The sequence below is a fragment of the Pagrus major genome, chromosome 16, assembly GCF_040436345.1.
Source record: "Pagrus major chromosome 16, Pma_NU_1.0".
Taxonomy (NCBI): domain Eukaryota; kingdom Metazoa; phylum Chordata; class Actinopteri; order Spariformes; family Sparidae; genus Pagrus; species Pagrus major.
In genome coordinates, this window is record NC_133230.1 from 2,682,011 (window position 1) to 2,704,509 (window position 22,499).

General features: G+C 44.8%; 1 protein-coding gene across 1 annotated transcript in view; it reads left to right on the plus strand.

Moving 5' to 3' along the window:
- The first annotated feature begins 2,892 nt into the window (after nt 1-2,892).
- The window catches only part of LOC141011047 (protein jagged-2-like), a 51,292-nt gene continuing 31,685 nt past the window's right edge, over nt 2,893-22,499 (plus strand). Inside the window, exons 1-3 of the mRNA XM_073484253.1 lie at nt 2,893-3,163; nt 4,115-4,438; nt 20,809-20,866. Coding sequence (XP_073340354.1) covers nt 3,095-3,163; nt 4,115-4,438; nt 20,809-20,866 — 451 coding nt within the window. The 5' untranslated portion in view covers nt 2,893-3,094. The remainder of the gene's footprint in view (nt 3,164-4,114; nt 4,439-20,808; nt 20,867-22,499) is intronic.

The window sequence follows — 22,499 nt, forward strand, 5'->3', positions numbered from 1 at the left end:
ATGGAGGCAACAGGAAATCTTCTCTGCATGCTGGAAGTAACACATTGACAGCGTTTTCATGCGTGATGGAGGCTTGAAATTGACACTGAAACGGTCTGAAGCAGAAATATGGTCTCAATCACTTGTTTCAAGTCTTCTTCAATGCAGCATGAGGTTCATTTGTAAATGATGGTCCTGTTCAGAATAAAACAGACAATAAAGCAGGGTATACTTGGCATGGGGCGCCAGTCGAAGTTGGAATTACAACTTGCAAACTCGAGGCACATTTATGTAACCAGCAGTTGTGATTTCACACAACTGTGGCATCACCCACGGGAAGGAGGTAGGGTTGTAAAAGGCTAGTGAATGAAATGTATACCCATGTTTCTAAATATTAAAGTGCCGTAAAAATGAAATGTATAGTACGTCGTCATCGGCATATAATTTTGTTGTGGTTAGCCAAGATTTTTGTTCTCTTTTGGCTTTGTGCCTGGAACGCTTTGCAGTTGGGAGTTGTCAAACTGACCATTTAATGTTAATAACAGTCCAAAAGTCACAATAAATCTTTCTTTTGAAGGTCTCACCAGACGTTGTATATTAGGTATTATTTCAAAGACGTCGGTAGAGCCTCATACTTGAAGCTAAAGGCCGCTGACGGAGCTGTCGTACATGACGACTTGGGAGGGAGAACATGTTTTTTTGGCTCCATACATAAACGTTCTGCAGATACGTGTTAGATAAACATTGTTTGGGGATTGTGACATTGTTTCTCAGATGTAGCCGTTTCTTACCACATCGCCCCCAAACAGTGTAAATAAATGAGCAGCTCCAGGCCGTGGGCGGATAGAGCACCATTGTGCTGAGCAGCTCGCAGGTGTCTTCTCAAATCAATTTCCAAATGTCAGTTTTTTCAGAGAAGCTGCAATAATTCATAGTTCCCACTGTGGTGCCAACTCCAACAATATGTCTTTTATATAAAAGACAAAGGGCTGAGGCGGTTATCCTTGTGTAAACAGTGATTTAAAATTTTGGAGAAGGATATTAAAAACTTCAGCTCACCTGTCAAACCCACGGCCTCTGCAGTCTTTAACAGACACGTTCTGTTTCTAATAACTTTAATTAAAAAGATTGATTTGAGAGTATCTCATCAGTTTGAATCAGAGATACCTGCAGGGATCCTCCTCCACTGTTTCATGACCTGTACTGTTCATTACGTGCACGAGCAGCTGCAGAGACATTAAAACAAGCACGTACCTCGTTTATCCACTCAGATCGTTGATTTTGCATCATAGAAAAGTGATTATTGTGTACAAACACTTGTGTTTTAATAAGTTATGTTGGGATGTAAACACAGAGATGGTTAGATCTTCCTCACAAACGTTATTCATTTTAAGTTGTTTCAATATTTCACGTTGTTGAGCAAAGATGATAGACTGTCACTGCTGCATCGTTAGCTGCTTGCACCCGTTACAAACCTCTCTTATGACAAACGCTTCGAGATCAAACACACGTGTGATTATTAGTGTTAAAGGAACAGTTCACCCTGTCATAGTCGACAAAACATTTCTGGAGCTTCACAGCTAACCGGCGTTGCAGCGTTCTCCTAAACAACAAAAACAAAACACAGCATATATCTCCGTCCAGCCTAATCCAAGTCTCCTGAAGCCCTGAGATCCCACATTAGTTTGAAAAGACCACCAAATAACATCATCGTCACAATTAAATGAATTAAAATGTACTCAAGTATCAAAGTAAACAGTGAGAGATAGAGAGATTCTTTGGACAACGATACCATATTTGACGATATCACAAAGTCTGCCACAACACGATTTCGATTTGATTTGATACAGGGGCCTGCGATCGATATGAGACGCAACTAAAATATGATTTGACCATTTTATTACTGAACTCTTCAGTGGAAACATTATTTTATCAGCAGTTCCAGATATTTAAAACAACAATCTGTCCTTTTTAATAAAAACAAAGCACTGTTAGGAAAGGAGTTGGACAGACACGGTGACTCAGACGTGCTGTGAGAAGTTTAAATTGAATCGATGTTCTTACTTTGCATCGATGCTATTGGAAAGTTGATCATTGAATCATATATCAATCTGGATCGAGATGAGTGAGGAAGAAAGAAACACTACAAATGTATTGTGATAAAAAGTACAGAAAACACAAAATACCCTCTGTGAAATGCAGCAGAGTAAAAACATTCAAGTTTACCTTAAAAACTAGTTTCTGATTGGATGCAGTGTCTCTCCAGCTCTGATCACATCCTGTCTGCCTCCTCAGTGCATGCAGCGGTCAGTAGAGGGCGCTGACAGCCATGTTTCCTCTGCCTGCAGGTCAGTGAGGAGCAGCTCAGGTGTCCTTCACCAGACACATCATGTCCTCCACACTGCGTGCTTTGAGTCATTATTTATGGCTCAGATTTACAGCATCAACTGTTTGCTTTTGTTTTATTGCGTTAAAATGAATCTCCTGAATCACAGTTCTGCATGAAGCTTCAGATAGAAACATCCTGACGTCTGGAAAACTTTTATTTTAATGTAGAGAGAGACAGATATTTTCATTATAATGTCATTTTACAGTGTATGTAAAGTAAAAACACAAATACAAGCTCCTGTGTGAGAAAACTTCAGTAATAAATCCATCAGCCGTCCTCCTCTTACTCCTTCTCCCGCCCCTCTCCCTGATTGGCTCCCAGCTGACAAATGTTCCACCCAGGCGAGCTGTGGTTGGCCCAGGCAGCTGCCCATCATCAGGGGAGCGCCCGGCTCCAGCTTTGGGCAGCAGAGACGCACCGCTGCTCCCCTTCTCTGCTGTTTAGTGCGTCGAGCGGCGGAGGGAAGTGGAGTTCGCGCGTCTTGTTGTGCGTCCGTGGACCAAAGAGCAGCAGCAGCAGCAGCAGCAGCAGCAGCAGCAGCAGCGGAGCGCTTTTTCCTCCTCCAGAGCCGCGGGCATCCCGGGGAGCGAGCAGCCACGCCGTGCACGCCTCGGACACCAGGAGGAGGAGGATACCGCTTTCTTCTTCTTCATAATTATTTTGACTGATTGAGACATCCATATATTTCAGTTCCCTCATGGTAACCAACACTGAGCAGCCGGAGACATGTGGAATAATCCGGGGAAACTGCACCGCTTCTCTCTAGTGTGTCTTCTCCTGACGCTGCGGGCTGAGGTGAGAACTTTATTCTACTGATCTCAACGGAAAGTGAGATTTTTACTGATGGGTTCTCTCATCAATGGACTGGAAGTTTGTTCTTAGAGGGGGTTAAATTCCAGCCTTAATTGAATTGCCTGCTCGACTGTTGAATCATGTGATGTCGGAATTTCTAAATTTGCGCTTCCCTTCAGGGAGATAAATGAAGTTTACTGTCATTTTCTCAAACATCTGCTGTTATGAGCTGTGTGCTGGTGAGATAAAACATTAATGAGCTGCTTCCCAGAGATAAAACCCTCAAAGTTATGACAGAGCGTGGCTCAAGTTTTGTATTTATCCATAAAGTTTCCTCACCAAAGCTGCGGTGCTAAAATTGAGTGCGTAATTGGTCTTTTACGCAAAATAGCTTCACATGTTTGCAGCGCAGCTTCACCTGCATGGAGCATTCATATCCTGGGAGAAGTCACAGAGGTCAGATCGCTAACATACCCTCAATATCTCAGCTCTTTGGTCGATTTGTTTCGTATTTTCTGGCTTTGGAGAGAAAAATCTGACTGTGACTCGAGCTCAGGTCTTGTTGGGGTACTCGGCTGCAGCCTGATCTGCAGAGTGAGCTGAATTGGAGTACTAGGTCGCGTTATGTGCCAAAATGTACAGTAGTGTGGGCTGCAGAGCGACTGCACGCTGCAAATAACACGTTCAAGTGGTGATTTTTCCTGGAATCTGCTCACATTCTGAGATAATTTCACTTCTTCCCAGCAGAAATGTAGAGATTAGAGGCTTTTGATTAATGAAGTTGCTTTTCTGGAGCAGGCTGATATTGCCATCTGACACCTAACCCCTTAAAACTCTTCTGGTAGAAATAAATAACCTGTATTTGGCATAAAATTAGATTTGAATTGATTTTAAAGATAGAAAACTTGACTTTATTCGCCTGCAGACCTTTTCACCCTCTCATGTCCCCCTCAGGTGTCTCAGTCCACGGGTTACTTCGAGCTGCAGTTGATTTCGGTGGAAAACCCCAAAGGTCAGCTCCTGAACGGCGACTGCTGCGACGCGGAGAAGAGCGCGGCGGAGGGCCACTGCGGCGCGGACGAGTGCGACACCTACTTCAGAGTGTGTTTAAAGGAATACCAAACGGAGGTCACGACCAATGGACCGTGCACGTACGGCTGGGAAACTACTAAGGTTATCGGTGGGAATACTTTTCAGTTCAAGGGCGGCCAGAAGAGCGGACAGAGCCGGAACAACGACGCCGGGAAGATCATCATTCCCTTCCAGTTCGCGTGGCCGGTGAGTGGATCTTGGGGCCACTTTGGTGGGGGTGGAGATTCTGCAAATTTGATGGTGGATTACAGGGGAGAGTTTGCGTAAAAGTTTCAAAAATGTTCATTAGAACTCAATCTGTGGCCAAAGCTCAGCGTTTCATCACATAATAAACATCATTCCGTGTTGACAATCTCTGACGTTGTGCCCAAAAATGTAGAATTACAAAATGGACTGTTCAGTTCGTACAAAGTGAATTTTGGCACATGTTGGCGCAGTTTTCTGTTAAAAGTCTCTTTGCTGTCTCATTCTTCCCTCCGCGTGTCCATTTGGCAACTTTTGGCGTGTCTACATCATCAAACATCTCTCGAGGGACCTCACATTCCTCTCTTAGAGCTTCTGAGTGAATGTCTGTGTGTTTCTGATCGAGCTCAAGCCCCGTGCGCGCATGACGCATGACTTTTACGCACAGCGGCGGTACAGTTGTGTCTCGGTTTGATGAGTTACCAAACAGGCTGCTGTTTGTGGGGCTTCAGTTACAGTGTGTGTGTGTGTGTGTGTGTGTGTGTGTGTGTGTGTGTGTGGAGGGGATGTGGTGCCAGTGTTTGAAGGGTAGGAAAATAAGGATTTCCAAGCCAGTGATGATTAAGAAGTGGCAGGTAACTTATTATCTAATCTAAACAGAGCGGCTGAGCCAATCAAAACGCGCCGCCGCTCCTTATTTGGAGAGGCAGCGTGGGAAACAGGAACAGTGTTGGCAATTATGAAAGCTTCTGTTTGGCTTCAGGAGCTGCTGTTGCACTCAGATGTGTATCAGGGAAGTTTGATGGTGAGAGTGACGTCCTGTGGAGGAAACGTCACATGTTTGATTCCCACAACAGCTGATGAGCTGTCAAAATAAGAGCACTCAGCCACTGTGAGGCCTCAGGAGGTTAAAGTTGATCATGTGTACATAAAAAACAACATGAGTGGCTAATCGACTAATACTAAAATACAAAAAACATCCTGGTTGCAGCTTCTCCAGTTTGAGGATTTGTTCTTTCTTTGCTTCATAATATTACAAACTGAATATTCAGGGCTCTTTGTTGTTTTGCTCGATCAAATCAGCAGTTTTAAGGCTCGATTTGGCCTCTGGGAACGTGCGCTGAACATTCGTCTTCAAGTTTTGATATTTTACTGACTAAAAATGTGATCGATTAATAAAACAATCAGTCTTTTCGACCCTTCTTTTGCATGTTTACAGCAGCAAAACATTTACTCACTTTAGAAAAGCCAGCGTTTGAAATCAGTGAACATCAGGACACGAGATGCTTTCTGAAATAATTGAAAATCCTTCGATCCTTCGACTCATTCCAGACATTCTTACTGTGACAAAAGCAGAACCCTGTGTGTGTGTGTGTGTGTGTGTGTGTGTGTGTGTGTTCATGTCACATACATACATCTCGTACAGATCGGGTGCTTTGTGGCTACGTGACCTCTCCATTCATCACTCCCCATGGTCAGCTGTCAGCAGAGGGGAAGATGGAAGTAGTAAGTTGGGGCCCTGCGGGCGGATTCGGTTACCACTAAGTTGTGTGTGACACAGGCGGCTGGATATCAGTGTCACCAACTACTCAAACAAGTGAAGATCCCCGGTCAATCTGGGCCGGGGGATGCCTTTACCTCGCCGCCTCTCAGGTTCACGCTCTATCCGTTATTGGGTCATTGTCTCACTCGGCGTGTGTGGGGTCAGTATTTTCCACTATCCGCCTGGGAGGGGGTGGAGTGTGTGTGTGTGTGTGAGAGAGAGAGAGGGCACAAAGGAAGGAGGGTATCAGTGTTCAGCAGCTTCTTCTGATGAGGCTGTCAAGGTCGGAGCAGTTAAAGGCGTTTTAAAAATGTCCTCACACTTCAGGTTTTTTAATCAGCTCTGCAGACGTCTCAGGAAGTCTCACTGGTTGTTTCACATCTGTGATGTGAGCCCAACACAACCACACCTGCTGCGGGCTGTAACTGTAGATCCACTGATTGTTTTTCTGTTATGGGAATTGTTTGTTTTGTTTTGCTCGACCAACATCTTCAGATTAAAAGATGATCAGTTTATGATCATATAAAACAGAGAGAAGATGCAAATTCCCTCATTTGAGAAGCTGGAATCAGAGAAGATTTGGCATTTCTGCTCAAATAATCATCTCATCATATTGCAGCTATACTCTTGTTGTGTCTTCTGTGTAAATATGACGTCTAATTCATGAGGTTTTCCCTCCATAAATCAAAGGATGATGTGCAAACTTCATTTTTACCTCAGTGCAGCGATGTGGCACCACATGAACACAACATGACAGACTCATCCTCCACATTTCTGCGTATATCGATTAAAAATCTCAGCTTGAGAGCTTTTTAACCACGACTCATGTTTTTGTCCACCGAGGACACAGTCGGCTCTGTGAATGAGAAGTTGGACTTTGGATCGAGATTTTTATGTCAAACGTCTGTTTTCCAAGATCGAGAGTGAACCTTCACGTAGCGCTGCAACAACTAATCAATTAGTTGGAAACTTGTCAACTATTTTCATAATCGATTTGAGTCATATTTTAAGAAAAAAAGTCAAAATTCTCTGATTCCAGCTTCTTAAATGTGAATATTTTCTGGTTTCTTTCCTCCTCTAGCTGAAATTAATCATCTCAACATTGAATCATCCTTCAGTTGTTTTTGTTATAATTCATAATGAATCATCTTTGAGACGATCAGCTTCAGTTTTCCAGGACATCAAACGACAGACGTCTCGCTCTGCTCGCGCTGACAGACCGTGGTTTGCAGCGTGGCGTGCTGCCGGGCCGACAGACAGCGCCGGCGCTCGCTAACTGAGTGTGTTTGTGCGAGGCCGTGGCCTGTAGCCTCTGGTGCTGCTATAGTGGACTCCTTCGGTCGGCCCTGATATCTGGGCCACTGGTCCTGACATGAATGAGCCGCTGACAAAAATAAAAAAAAGAGGGACATTGTTCTGCTCGCTCCTCTGCCGATCGTTCCCCCTTCATGTTCACCCCTCCGGCTGTTTGGGTCTTTAGTGACATCTTTAATGAAAGGGACGGGGGGGAGGAGGGGGGAGGGATTGACCGATGGAGCGAGGGAAGGAGGGATGATGGGGGAGAGAGGAAGCAGGCCCCCCCTTCAGAATAAAAATCCCTCCACAGCTTCCTTGTGAGGTTTCTGTCACGAGGGAGGTGTATTTTTAGGATGCAGAAACTTAAGATTACAGTCGTGAGAGGAGCAAAAACAAGCATTTACTTCTTCTCATCTTCCTCCTCGACCGCCCCCCCGTCTCTCCATCTCCTCTCCCTCTCTCCTTATGGGGTATTTTTAGAGCCGCTGTCCTCCCCTCACCCCTCTTGGAGTAAATCAAGGATCAAGGGTGCGTACTCCTTCAGTTTCATAGCCCGTTTTCTTTTCCCCTCTGCCCCTGACTCCTGCCAGATTTCCCCCCTCAGCCTGGCAGATCTGAGAGGACAGAGGTGGAACAGCTGTTGTGGAGAGGCCTCCTCCTCCTCCTCCTCTTCATCCTCCTCCTCCTCGTCCTGGAATGAATGTTTTAGTGAAATAGCATTAGGAAAACAGGCTATGATTACAGCGCGCCAAGCGTAAGATCACCTCACTCGGAGGAGTATCAGTGAGCAATCACAAAGTGCAATGTTGGATGACGGCGAGTCGTCTTCTTCGCTCGTTTCCTCGCTGCCGTCACTGCCGGCGGCTGGCTCGGCTCGGCTGGCTCATTTGCCGAGTGCGTCTCTGGCACGCTCGCCCGCTCTTCCATCAGGAGCTCCTTCTCAGTTTGGTGATGCTTTCATGGTTGATTAGTTTTGGGAAAAGAGGAGATGGTGTGACCCTGAAGGCAGCGTAGGGTCGGTGTGGTCGGAGGTGCGTTCAGGAAGCTGAGTGACAGAGATGATCAGTGTCGGTGGAAGCTTCACAAGCTGCCAGTTACTTTACTGGAAGAAACATATATATATATTTATACATATATGTTTGCAGTGCATGTAGGGCTGTCAGTTATAGAACAACCGATTTGTTTCTTTGCCTCGGCAGCATCATGTTTACGTCACTTTGTGTGCAGCGTCTCTAGTTTGAACAAGCTTTATTGGCACTGAGTTGGCGTCGTGTTGTTGTGTCATGGCTGTATTTTGCTTTGCATTCTTCCACAGAGCACAAACAAACATGGAGGACAGTTAGCGTGACTCAGAACTGAGTTTTATAGAAACTCTTCAGTCCTTGATTGTACAGAAAACGTGCTCTGAGGTGATTTGTGTTGTTGTGAAGTTGTGCAGTTTCCTTCTCCTCAGGTCATGTCTGGTGGTTAACCTGAAACAAGTTTCTCTTTGTAAAATAACACATTTGGACCACAGAGCGTCCTCCTGCTCCCTCTCAGCTCCTCTCTGCTCTGCGTGTCTTTAATAAGTCTAAAAGCCTGCAGGACGGCCTCAGCAGGGCTCTGTTACGTGGTGTGTTCTGGCCTCGGCGCGGCTGGTTGAAAGCTCTCCGCTCGGTTAACTGCGGTCAGGACGGACCTGCTCATCTTTCCCACGCTGCCGCTGCTTCCATGTCAGCTGACCTGCGGAGGAGGAGGAGGAGGAGGAGGAGGCGTATAAATGTGTGATTAGCTGCTCAGTCTGTCCGGCTGATCGATTGTCGATGCTGCTGCTGGATGTGGTGTTGTGTGTGACGGATGTGTGTGTACAGGGGCAGCTTTGTGTACTTGTATCATCATAAATCTGTTCTCACAGTTGCGTCATGACGTAGCACAAACTGTGGAGTGAAAACTTTCAGACGTAGTTTGAAACTGAAGTGAGAAACTGGAGGTGACGGTGAGGTTTCACTCGTGAAAAGATGCAAAGATCGACACGGTGTGATGTGAGTTTCCGTCAGGACACCACGGACTCGACGACCTCCTCGCTCGTAATGTGCCGTCACTGTTGTTGCTATGGTTACCTGTAGTTTATTCTATACTGTGCACTGATTTAGATCTGCGGTTAAACCTCGTGTGAAGATGTTCTCATATACAGTTTCAATGGACCCGCGCCAGCCAATCAGAAACAAGGATGGTATAGTGTTGAACGGCCGCTGAGTTAAATGTCTGTGTGTGTGCGTGTGTGTGTGTGTACAGTATGTACAGTACAGTTTCATCCACACCTGTTTGTTTGCACATGAAAGTGTGTGACGCACGAGTGTGTGTGCATCAGTTCAGTTTGTTTAAGAAGGGACGATGCAAATCAATCAAACAGACGACAAAGCAACAAAAACAGAAGAAAACAGGACACAGAATAATATAAATAAAAAAATAATAGATTAATTACAGACTCTTTTTTTATAATCAATGAATCGTTTCAGTCATTTTTCAAGCAGAATCGTCAATTATCGTCTTAAATGTGAGGATTCGCTGCTTTTCTTTGTCACTTCTGACAGTAAATGACGAGTCTTTGGGTTTTGGACTGTTTTGCTGGACGGAAGAAGCAATTTGAAGACAGGAAGCGGTGGAGTCATGTGACAGAGATCTGATCAAAGTGTGAGACGGATCCAGCTCCAGATACGTCTTTCTTCTTTGTCAGATAGCTTTCCTATCAGGGCTGTCGATCAAAGCCCAACATGACGCCTTCAAATGTCTCGTTAGATATTCAGTTTAAGAAGCTGATTTTTTTTTTCCCGTAACAAATTCAATTTATCAATTAATCGTAGCAGCTTCACACCTCGTGTTGACGCACTCTTTTTCCTCATCCAGATAAGATATCCTCTCACAGATGACGTGCTTACTGGGTGCACATGTCTGTATAGTCATGGAGTTGTTGTGTGTGTGCCAGCGGTAATGAAATACATGCGTTGTGAGCACTGAGGTGATTAAAGCATCACACACACACAAACACACACACACACACACAGAGCTTAATTTCCCACTTGACTCACAGAAGTCGTTCACAGAGCTGATAGAGCTCAGCTGGACAGAGAGAGAGAAGAAGAAGAAGAAGAAGAAGAAGGAGGAGGAGGAGAAGAAGAAGAAGAAGAAGGGCAGGATGGGAAATAAAAGAGGGAGTTGGAGGTTCTGGATGACCGAACCCTTCATTGTTGCTGTTTGTTTATCTCCTGAATCCCGTGTTGATCTGGTCCGTCTCTCTCAGAGGATCCACCAGGAGAAAACTACATACTTCATGTGTTAGAAATCATTTTGGCTCCCGTGCTCCATTTTTGTTAGCTTGTTTTTGCTAGCTTTGAGGGTGTGATCACACCTACAGTTTGCTTTCTTTGGTCTGAGGCAGAGTGGGAAAAGATCATCGTGCTGTACTTTTTTGTGTTTGGCTCGTTGGGCGCTCACATCGTGAACCAAAGGGGAACATGAAGTCAGATCACGCTCCAGTTTAAAGGATTTGTAAATCCTCAATCTTCGTCTTTGAGGGGGATTTTTTGCAGCTAAGCGTGGCAGATTTCCTGGTAATTCTTCTTCTCTGGTGTTTATCCCAGTAGAGAGCACATGAAGTAGTAGCTGGAAATGAACGACTTCCTGACATGACCTCCATTCTTTTATTGGACTAATAAACCGAGTTAAAGGAGCTCCAGAGTTCAAGCAAACCGCTGCTGCAAACACGCTCGGTATGAACACGCCCTGACTCCTCATTCGACTTTCCACAAGTATGCTGCAGACACGGAGCTGAACAGACCTGATGGACTGTAGTGTTTCCTCTTCTGCGTCTGCTTCTGCTGTAACGTGGACGTGGTGCAGCCTGTTGTAAGCGTCCCTTCCAGAGGGAGGGTGTGAAGGTTCAGCAGGGTTTCTCAACACATCTGGGGCCAAAATCTCCGTCGGTAACCTCAGTTACCCAACGTCCCACTACATGGAGAAACCCCTGTGACACTCTCACACACTTCTACATCTACAGTGTGTCTACATGCACTGCAGAGAGGTTTCTGGGTTGATACGTGGAAGATTAGATTCAGGTTTATTATAATTTGGGTCAGTTGTGAGAACACTGTACTCACCAACACCGGTCCAGGAAAGTCTGACACGAGTGGTCGAAGTAAAATTATTACCATAACCATGAAAGCATCGACGTGTCATTTATGTTTCTAGACATAAAACTTGATATAAACTTGATTTTTATATATATTTTTAACTATGCCTAATGTCAGGTATTTCTGATTCTGGGTTGGAAGAAAGAAAGAAACTAAATGTTTTATGCTTTTTATCCAAAGTCGATGACTTCCTTGATAATCGATTCGTTGTTTGGTCTGTAAAAATGTCGATCATTGTTTCCCAAAGCTCACTGTGACGCCAACTGAATGTCTTTGGGTTGCAGACAAAAACAAGACATTTGAGGACATCAAATGTCTTGTTTTTGTCCGCAACTCAAAGATATTCAGTTTACTGTCATCGAGGAGGAGAAACCAGAAAATATTCACACTTAAGAAGCTGGAATCAAAAGAAAACACTACACAACACTGTGTAAACTTTTCCTGACTCTCCTTCTGCCCGTCTCGTTAAACACACTCTGAGCTGTAGCGTCCTGCAGTCGTTGACCTGATGAGTGTGTATCGTTGTGTTTACACTCACATGAAGCTCGACTACATGACAACCGTCCTCTCTCTCTCACACAACACTTGAAGTTTCTCCTCCTGCTGAAGAGTTTCAGGTAAAAACAGTTTGATTCGCCGTTCGTCACATCCGCGCTCAGGCGGATCGATGACGAAGGAGCCGCTCGGGGTTTTCCCACGGCGTGAATATCACCTTCCCGCCGGCGCTGCTGGAAAACGAGGGCCTGCCTTAACCTCTTTGTCACCGCAGCTTTCAGCGGGAACAATGAGTTTATACCTCGGCCTTTGTGACCAGATATTGAGTTATCGAGATGAGTGGAGGGGAGGAGGGGGGGAGAACAGAGAGGCAGGAGAGGGAGATGGAAACAGAGAGAAACGGAGATAGAGGAGGGCAGCTGTGCCGGGCAGAGTGTCAGCGGTGGATTGGAGAGCGTTTACATAAGGCCTCTCTTGTGCTGCTCTCCGGAGTGCAACATGCTGAATCTGGTATTCACGCCTGCTTCAGGTGTCGGCTGCTCGCTTCACACTGAGCTCTGAATTTAGAGCCGCAGTCGCTCGTTAGTTCGTAGACGAGGATGAATAATCAGATTCAGGATCGGCTCGTGTCCTCTGTCTTCATCTTTCATAAGTTTTCAGGGACGAGAGCAGTTTAAGTGAGTGAAACTTTGAGCATCGGGGATCGAATGTGACATTTCACTTCTTCTTCCCTGAACCCAATATGTCATCTTCCAATCATTTTGTGACCTTCAGTTAAAAATCCTGAAGGGATTTAAGTTAATTTGATATTTTATTAAATGAAGAAAAAAGCTCCGTGTCGTCACACTGGAGAGGCTTTTTTCCTCTAAGCTGATACTTCCTCAGTCTGTAGGACATCTGAACACAGACCGACTGACTGATCCTCAGAGCTGAACAACACACGGAGTCGTTTCTATCAGCGGAGTCCAGAAGGAACGACTCAACTGAGAGCTTTGCAGAGATTTCTGCTGTTTATGAATGGAGCTTAGTTGAGTTTTAGTCCCACTAACGATTATTTCCCTGATAAAAAATGTCAGAAAAGCCCGAGACGACGTCCTCAAATGTCTCGTTTTGAAGATATTCAGTTTACTGTCGTATTTAAGAAGCTGGAACCAGAAACACTCGACCTAAACTTTGCTTCATGTCAGCTGCGAGCTAATCACGTATTTCAGATGTTAAATAAAAGGTGACACCTCTGATGAATATTCAGAAGGCAGCTGTTGACTCGCGCTGTTGTTTTCTGGCGAGGACGCTCTCTGTTACACCTGTGATGCTTTCTGTTCAGAAGACCTGACATCCTGCTGCTGCTTTGTGTCTCTTTGTGTCTCTTGGTTGCTGCGTGTCTGAACACAGCCCCAGTGAAACCCTGCCGACACACGCCCAAATCATTTGGAGTTGTTAAGTTTTGAAATCCGTCTTTAACCAGGTTGTGAAAAACCTCCTCTGTGGAGTTTCTGTGGACTTTTACGGTCATGGTCGGTCCGGATCGCTCTCTGCTCTTTCCTTCCACTTCACTCTGTTTACAGCCTGTTATCGAATGAGCGTCTCCAGCCAAACATCTGAACGGGTCACAGACACGTCTCCAGTGCTACTCGAGCAGAAATCTGTCAGACGCTCACACACACACACACACATTTTGACAACTGTTGTATAAAAGCCTGCAGACATTTTTCACGGGGGATTACGTGGATCTCGGCGATGTTGACATGAATTAGCGCCCTAATAAGATGATGTTTTTGTTAGATTTTCCCTTTTTAATGATTTTGATGGCTCAGATTTAGCTCGGGCTCCATTTTCTGTTTGTGTTTTTCCCTCTCTGTAAACCTCGCAGCCTATGAAGGCACGTCCCCTCCTGCGATGACAATGCCTCGTTCACGAGTTGGCAGACGAGCGATAAGCGATTGTGGCTGTCGTACGAGGCAGAGCAGTAAAGATGACACAGTCCCTCTGCTCCTGCCTCGTGGTTGCAGTTTGCAGTATGCTCGTCGTACACTGCGGTTGGACGGGTGTAACAGTGGGAGTGCAGGTTGAGTCGGAGCAGCCAGATTCCCGGCGGCAGCATCTGATTACAGAGGATTTGACGAGGGGGTAATAAAGAGTCGGCAGAATGTTTTACTCTGATTTTTATCTGCGTACGTGCTGCGACTTACTGAGATCATTTGGTTTTGATGTCTTTGGCACCTTCGTTTGATAAAGAACAGATACAGATTTGTTAGAACAAGTCCGGTGTGCTGTGTAAATACTCCCTTCACCAGATAAAAAAACCTAGAAACATCATGTTCTGGAGAAGAAAAGTCAGATTTCTTTTCATGTGCGTGTAACGGATCCGCACCTTCTACATCGATTCACCACAGAAGAAGAATTCCTTCTCCGTCGCCGTAACCTGCAGCGACAGAAATAGCTTTTCACGCGTTTGGTGTGGGAAAAGTGAATTGGGTCATTTTTCCCATTCTGCCGCTCGGTATAAAGACCTGATTAGATTAGCTTTGATTAGATTTGCCGTCTGAACGAGGCCTCATGGGGGAGGGTTGGTGCGGTGAGGCCCTCCTTAGAGAGACGAGGTGGCGGTGGTGGCGAGGCGGAGGGGCGGAGGGGCGGTGGGCTCGTTCTGTTAATAATGTGCTAAATTAACCATCCCGGCTCGTCTCTGCCGGGAGCGACATGTTTTATTCATGTCAATAGACTAACAGGTGTGACGTGACAGGTGTTGCCGCTGCTTTTCTTTTTTTTTTATTTCTTCCTCTGATCACAACTCGAGAAAAGTTGTTAATTGGGTCTCAGGCTTTTTCTTTCTTGGTGAATTTTCAATTAAAGGAACATTCCTCGTGATTTTAGTCCACCTTAAAATGTAAAACTTTACAGTGCAACATGCTTTGTCTCGTGTCTGAACACTGGAGCGTCTTCTCGCAGCTGAAGTTTGAGTTGCTCATTTCTTTTTGTTCTCTTGTTGCTCGTGTTAGCAGCCAAATTCTTCCTCTGTTTATCACAAGCAAACCAAAACTATATTTTCCCATGAACGAGCCTCCAAAACTCTTGTGACTGAAAGCTTTAAGATCTTAATGTTGGCAGAACCTCTGTGTTTGATTTATCAGTGATAATTAGATTCCCATCACGGGTAAATAATACTAACATTGAACTGATAAAATAAATGATCCGATCTCTCTAAAGCGCCTCCAAGCTGAGACTTTGAAAGCAGGATTATCTTAGAAAGTTTAATTGTGTTTTTATTTATCAGATTGCTACATTCTCAGTGCTTTGCAGCTTTAATCTGTGTTTTTACTGTAAGTAACGTATCAAATGACAGAGTGAAGACAGCGTGACAGTGATTCAGCTGAAACATCAGCTCTCCTCGGCTTTATGCAGCTTTAAAGTGAGATTCAGTGGCCAATTTTGTATATATTTTGAGGCTATATGGCGATACACGATATATATCTTGATATTTTCAAATCACGTCGTGCTCACGTCGCTTACGTGCTGTGAGCGATGAACTTACGTAACAGTTATTTTAACCCAAAGTGTGATGTTTTCCTGAACCTAACCAAACCACGACCGTTTGGCAACGTTAATAACAGAAAGTCCAAAAGTCATTATCTTTTATAATGATTGATTCTGAAAGACTAACCAGACTTTGCATGTTACATATTGTTGCTAACTCGACCACAGCGCCCCTCAGGTAGACAGGCCTCGGACCAGGCCGTCGTATTCGACGAGCTGGGAGCGAAAACTTGAAAAGCAGCTTTACTCCACCAAACACCAGACAGACACAGTAGAGACGCTAGCTGGTGAACATAATGGAGAATTGAGCAGCTAAAGGGACAGATATTACCCTCGGTGTGCGAGTCAACCAAAAGTTAATTCATTTCGGACGGACGATATTCAGGGAGCTAACTTTGCTAGCATGGAAGATGTTCGTAATCTTTTAAGAAAATATTTCACAAGACTAGTTACACAGCTGGCAGCCGACCTCCTCTCTCATCTGTCGCCATGCATTGTTCTCGATAACGCTCCACGCACATATGAAAACAGAGAGGTGGTCTCATTCCTTGGAGATCGCGGCGTTACTGTCAGTCTCTTGCTCGCAGGACGTGTGTGCTGTTGTTCTTGCTCGGTGTGTGGTTTTATATCACAGTGACAGTTTGATACGTGTAGGATCACTTCCTCCTGACTTTCATTGTGGTCTGATTTGCCACATCAGTCTCAGTACTTCTCCAAATTGTGGGAAACAGATTTTATTCAAGATTCTGAGAATATTAATAACACACACACACCCACACACACCCGGTGGTGATATTACAGTCTGCAGCACGTTGTTGAGGAGAAACTCGTCTCCAAAGTCAAACATGGAGTCTGGAGCTGAGCTGAAGAATGAATCATCTTCATTATAAATAAATCTTATTAGCATGTATAAAAGACATAATGCTGTGTGTGTGTGTGTGTGTGTGTGTGTGTGTGTGTGTGTGTGCAGCAGCTCCAGACTGTACAGTGTATTCTCAGTAGGGTTGTGTGTGTGGCTGGCGGCTGTTTCCTGCCGTGCTGAGGCAGTAATTTATTCATTGAACAGGTGAAGGCGGCGAGGAGTGGGCTGCTTTCTCCTCGCCTAATGAAAACTCAAATCCCTCTGACTCCTGTAAATTGGTTAGGAGGTGTCAAGTGTCTCCCAACACGCCCCCACAGACCCCTCCCTCACACCATACCCTCACACACACACACACACACACACACACACACACACACACACACACACACACACACACACACACACTCAGAGTCGACTCATAAGGTCGTCTTGCTGCAGACTGCAGAGACGTGACACTTTGATCCTCCAGCTCCTGTCCTTCAAGGACACAAACACACACATCAGCTCAGTCACACACACACTTAGATATGTATACACACACACACACACACACACACACACACACTCATGATATGAACACACACACTCATGCCAGGCTCCACTGAGGCCGTGGGACAGCCCCATCTGTCTGGAGCCGGTGGCTGTGACATTTAAAATTGATTACAAAGGGAAAGATTAATTATGATAATGTCCACTTATTTTCACTCATTACAGAGTTACGGCGGCTCGCCGGGCTCATAAATCACCGCTGTGTCGTCTCCGACTGATGGAGACGAGTCTCGGTGTGATCAGGAGGCTGCTGGTGTCGACCTGCAGGCTCAGCTCAGGATTTGGGGCTTATTAGCGATGTGAGTGGTTGTCGGGAGGATACGCACATGTAACATCACCTTTAACCTTCTCAGCTGAGTCTGATCCAGTTCTCATGTAACGATGTCATTTTTCAAGCAAATATTTCAAATATTTGCTGCATTTCTGACAGCGAATTACGAGTCTTTGGGTTTTTTGGCCTGTTGGTTGGACGACAACGTCACTTTGGGAAATTGTGATGAACTTTTTTCAAAATTCTGTGACATTAATTGATTAATGGAGGCAGATCAATGGGCACTGACATCACTGATTATCTAAGTCTGGCTCGTACTCCATGATGCTGTCGACCGGAGATGTGGAAATTGTTTTTTCCCACCGAGCTTTTAACCAGAAGACTCTCAGTATGTGCAGAGTGCTGTGTTCATTCACTGCTGCAGCTTCACATTAAAATCATTAACTGGTGAAATGTGAGCTGAGTTTTATTTTGAAGTAGTCACAGGAAATGCAATGTGCTCAGTGGGTTTATGCACCTACAGAGCAAAACAATGGTCATTTTCAGCGTGTCAAGACTTGGGGACTTTCTTGAGCCTCGGACCAGATGACCTGAGTCACATGTCTGGTTGTGGATGGTAAAAACTAAGATTGTGAAAATGCTGCTGTGACTTATTCTGGAAGTTTCCTGACAAAAACACCTCCAGGCTCACAAAACTTTGACATATTTCACATTTGATTTCACTGTTAACTCTCCATGTGTGCCTGAGATATCACTTCAACCTCTTGCATTTGTGGGGTTGACGAGGAACTACAGGAAGACTTTCAAGTTTGCAAATGTCCGTATACTTCAGATCCACGTGGTTTCAGCGGCAGGGGGTCCTGATTGGCTCCATGTCCGGGTCTTTGTCGTGTCCTCAGCCTGCCTCTCTTCTGTAAATGATCTGCAGCTTTATCTCCTTTAGTTCCTCAGTTCTGCTTTTATAACGGTTGCATAAATATAATTCATCATTTTTTTATTCAACGGTTTATTACTTCTCTCATCTTCTCTTTCGTTTCTTGTAGCCAAACATTCAGTCAACTGTCAGCAGCTCTTTATCACTTTCAACGGAGATTTTAAGAGCGTGTTTGTCTGCTGCTCACTGAGGACCATCAACGCCAGTAAAGAATAGGATGGGTACACCGTCTGTTGTTGACTCAAGATCCACTTACTGTCTTTGTTTCAGCTCTTTCACTCACTTTTACGTCATTTTCAGATACAATTTCCTAGAATAATGAAATTTGGACACAGACTTTTGTAATGTGATTACACAACAGGATTACAATGCAAGTCATTGTCCCCCTTTTAATAAAAACGTTATTAGATTCTCACGGCACAGCGACTGAACATGAGCAGCTTCTAATACAAATGAACTGATTGATTAATGAAGTGATCGACAGAAACTTTGGAGGTTGTTCATCGTTCTCTCTCTTGATATAATTGTTACTTGTGTATCTTTGTTTTTTGGACTGTTGGACTGGGAAGTGATATTTTATAGATCAGTAATTAACAGTGAAAATAATCATTAGCTGCCCTCAGGACCCATCGTGTGGTTGTTTCTTGCTTTCCTGCAGATCAAATACTTCTTTTTCACGTGTCTGTTTCCAGATTAAAGAGGTGAATGTTGCCTCAGCAGAAACAGCTTCCAACCTGCTCGTTGTGAACTCAGCCTACAGCAACGGCCAAATACTTGTAACAACACGGCCTCATATCTGACTCACGATTTCGCCTCTCCTCCATCTTTTTCTGTGAACTCCCCCCCCCCAAAAAAAATCTGAGCGCCATAAAATGACCTTTAAAAGTGCCATAAAGCACTTGAGCTCTCTCTGCCTTCTTGTTTCTGTCTTCCCTCTGTCTCTAATCTCTCCCCAGCACCACTTTGTAACCTCCCCTATAATCTTCCCTGCAGCCCTCAGTCGCTCTGAGTCAGACTTGGGTCATGGGAACTCACAGCTGCTCGTCCGGCCCCATGCAGTTGACAGACAGCGAGCTCCATTTCGGTTTGTTTGCTGATGCCCGTGAAAAAAAAAGGAAAAAAATTAGCCCTGCACCTGAAACAATCCAGAGTTTGAGTTTGTTGCTGTGGGAAGAGACGAGTCGGTCTCATCTGGGAAAGTAGGGCATAGTGTGCAGGCGTGCTGGGCTTTTACACACAATATCCACAGAGTGCTGCATCGCGGCACTCAACAGTGGATCGTTTTAATATAATGTCGGTATTTTTTAACACAATACTCTGTGGTCAACTTTAAACTAACAATGCTTTATGTCAGGGCTGCAGCTGACTAACTGTAATTCATTCAGTCGAAGCCATTTATGTGCGAAAAAGTTAAATATGCTCTCATTCCTTAAAGTAATGCAAACTCAAATTTAGCAGAATTATCATTTAATTATTAAACGATACAACAAGGAAGCTGATAAGTAGCAAGGTTTAGAGAAAAAGCACTGCTGTGGCATCGATACTGGAAGTTGTTCATCGTATTGGGACCGATATCGTTTCAAACGTGACTCAGCTCCGCCCGTGTTCACACACTTCCACCAGACGGTGACTGATTTGGCAATTTGCTTTTCCAAACATGTAAACACAAGATTCTTATCTCTTGTCCAGACACTGCCGCACTGATCGATCAAACCCGCGTACTGTATGTTTGTGTTTTTAATTTCGTGCTGTGACAACGCTGGTTAGGTTTAGGCACAAAAACCACTCGGTTAGGTTTTGGAAAAGATCGTGTTTTGGCTCAGAATACCTGGTTCTGTTGCCACAAACAGCTGGAAAAGTCCCGACGTTGCTTCAAAAATACCTGATCTAACACGACTGGATAATTTCCAGACATCTTGTTAAAAACATCCAACAGTTTAATGCTCGCAAATGTCGTCTCTAACGGGGGTCTCTGGCCTGGCAGCTGTCTCACCCCCCTGACTCCTCAGTTAAAGTGCACAGAGAGTCTTTAGCAGCTCCCTGTGGAAAAGGCAGGAAAAAAATGAATTTCCCTATTGGAAATCAATACATTACCCCCACAAAGTGCCCTTGAGCAAGTCATCAAATCCCAGCTAGTTCCAGGGGTGCTGACCTCCCCGTGGAGCCGAGGAACAGACGAGAACCCTCTGGGATCAATAACACCGTGCCGCAGAAAAAAAGGCGATGGAGAGAATGAATTCCTGACGCCTGATCCAGAAACGGACTGGATTTAGTTTTTTTCTAGTTTTTTTGGCTCTGAGAACAGATGAACCAGCAAACCGGTCCGGTGAAATATGAAAAATGGGTTCTGTTGGTTCCCAGGTGAATGTTTTTCTTACAGAACAGTGGCTGCACTCGTTAACCAGCCCGGGGCACATGGAAGCTAATCAGTGACAGCAGTGTGGGAACGGGACTGATTTTCCCATCGTTACTCACCTTTTGTGCAAAAATGTGTGCGTGTTTGAACTCAGTCATGTGTGTCTGTTTATGAGTGACGGCAGCTCATATCTGAGTTTCCACATCGTGTGCACGTCCACGTTTTCAAGTGGGCATATCTGAGTTTCTGTGTGTGTGTGTGTGTGTGTGTGTGTGTGTGTGTGTGTGTGTGTGTGTGTGTTTCTGTATTAGCGTGCACTGTGATAACCTCTGCCCTCTTTCTCTTCTCTCTCTGTGTGTTTCAGCGAGCGTACACTGTGATAGTGGAGGCGTGGGACAGAGACAACGGCACACACAGCAATGGTGAGGATCAACCCGTGCGCTGTTTTACACACACACTGCTGCAGTTTAATCTTAAAGGTGCATTACGTAGTTTTGGGGAAGAAACTTTAATCAGAAGGCAAAAACCTTCACTGACTGATTTTTTTTATGCCCAAACAAACTAAACCGAATAAACAAACTGAGCTTAAAGGACGACACAGCTTCCTACGGCTATGCTGTGTTTATATGTGGCGGACCCTGCCACCTTTTCTAGCTTCAAACAGTGTTCTGGGGACCTTATTTTCCTTCTGAGAGCAGCTTGTTTATCCAGTTATGGAAAGAAATAAACATGTCTGAGTCTCATTAATATTGTAAATATTAAAATTCTGAGTTTGAATCTCTTCTCCAAAAACTACACAGTGTCTCTTTAACGCAGTAATAAGCTCCAGCTAACATTTCATTAAACAAAAAGCTGACAGGAAGAGTTGCAGACCTGCAAACACTCCCACTTCACCCGGGTTTGTTTTCAGGACTTAATACGTTTGTCTGCTGCTGCTTTTATTTGGATCAGACATTCATGACGTGCAAATACATATAACTTGATGTTTGTGGTTATAGCAAAGGCGTGTGTTTGTGAATCTTTAGTGTTGTTTCTGATGTTTATATGTGTTTGGTCTGTCTGATATCCTTGTTTAGGCCTGTTTTTGGATATGAGATCCTTTAGAATGGGTTATTTACATAATATCCTTAATCCAGGGTTTAAATATCTTAAAAGTTGGACAGTTTGTGGACCTAAAATATCAAATTATCAGCCACGCCCTGTTGATAAAGGCTTCAGTATTTGGAAACCTGTTATTTGTTGGCAGGTTTGTGTTTCGGGGGAAAAAAGGTGTGTTACATGTTTAGTGTTTGTTTCTCTGTGTGAGCACGTTCATCTGAAATGACATCACCTCTGAGATCAGACTTTCCCGTGCTAAGATCTGACTTTTGATTGACAGGTAGCTTATTTGTCCTCCTCCTCCTCCTCCTCCATCTCCCCTTTTCTCACCCTCATCAGGGTCACTCTGGCTGTTTTAGACTCTCATCTATATTAAGCCTGCGAGTGCATTGCATCGTTAAGCCATTAATTACGGACCGCGGCTCTCGTTCCTCTGATGTCTGTCTCCTAATTAGCATCCCGACAGCTGTCCGGCTACCGCACGCCACTTCATTATCCTGCAGCGCTGTGGCATCCACACATCCACGCTGCCACGGTGCCTCGGTGCCTCGGCCTGGTGGTGGGACGAGTCGTGCTCGACCACCTTTAGCGATGCTCGCTGGAAGATTTCTTTATCAGGCATCTCGTGTCCTGTCTTGTAGACTTGGACTGAGTATCTTCTCATTGCATGATCACAAGTTTGATCCTGGGTTCTGTCAGTGAGTCTGACAGCGGTGAAATCCGAGATGCTTAATTCCTTGATCGGCTAAAAATATGAGCAGAATTCCCCCGTGAACGTTCATCAGTATGTTTCTTTGTTTTTACCTGCGTCTGTTTACTTTCGCTCGCCTCGGTTTGGGATTTCCTACATGTCCTGGAATCAGTTTGACAGACGTCAGCGAGCAGGCACGTACCTGTTGCATCCAGCTGTGGGTGTTTCACACAGGTGGAGCGAGCGTTAGTGATGCTGATTAGAGA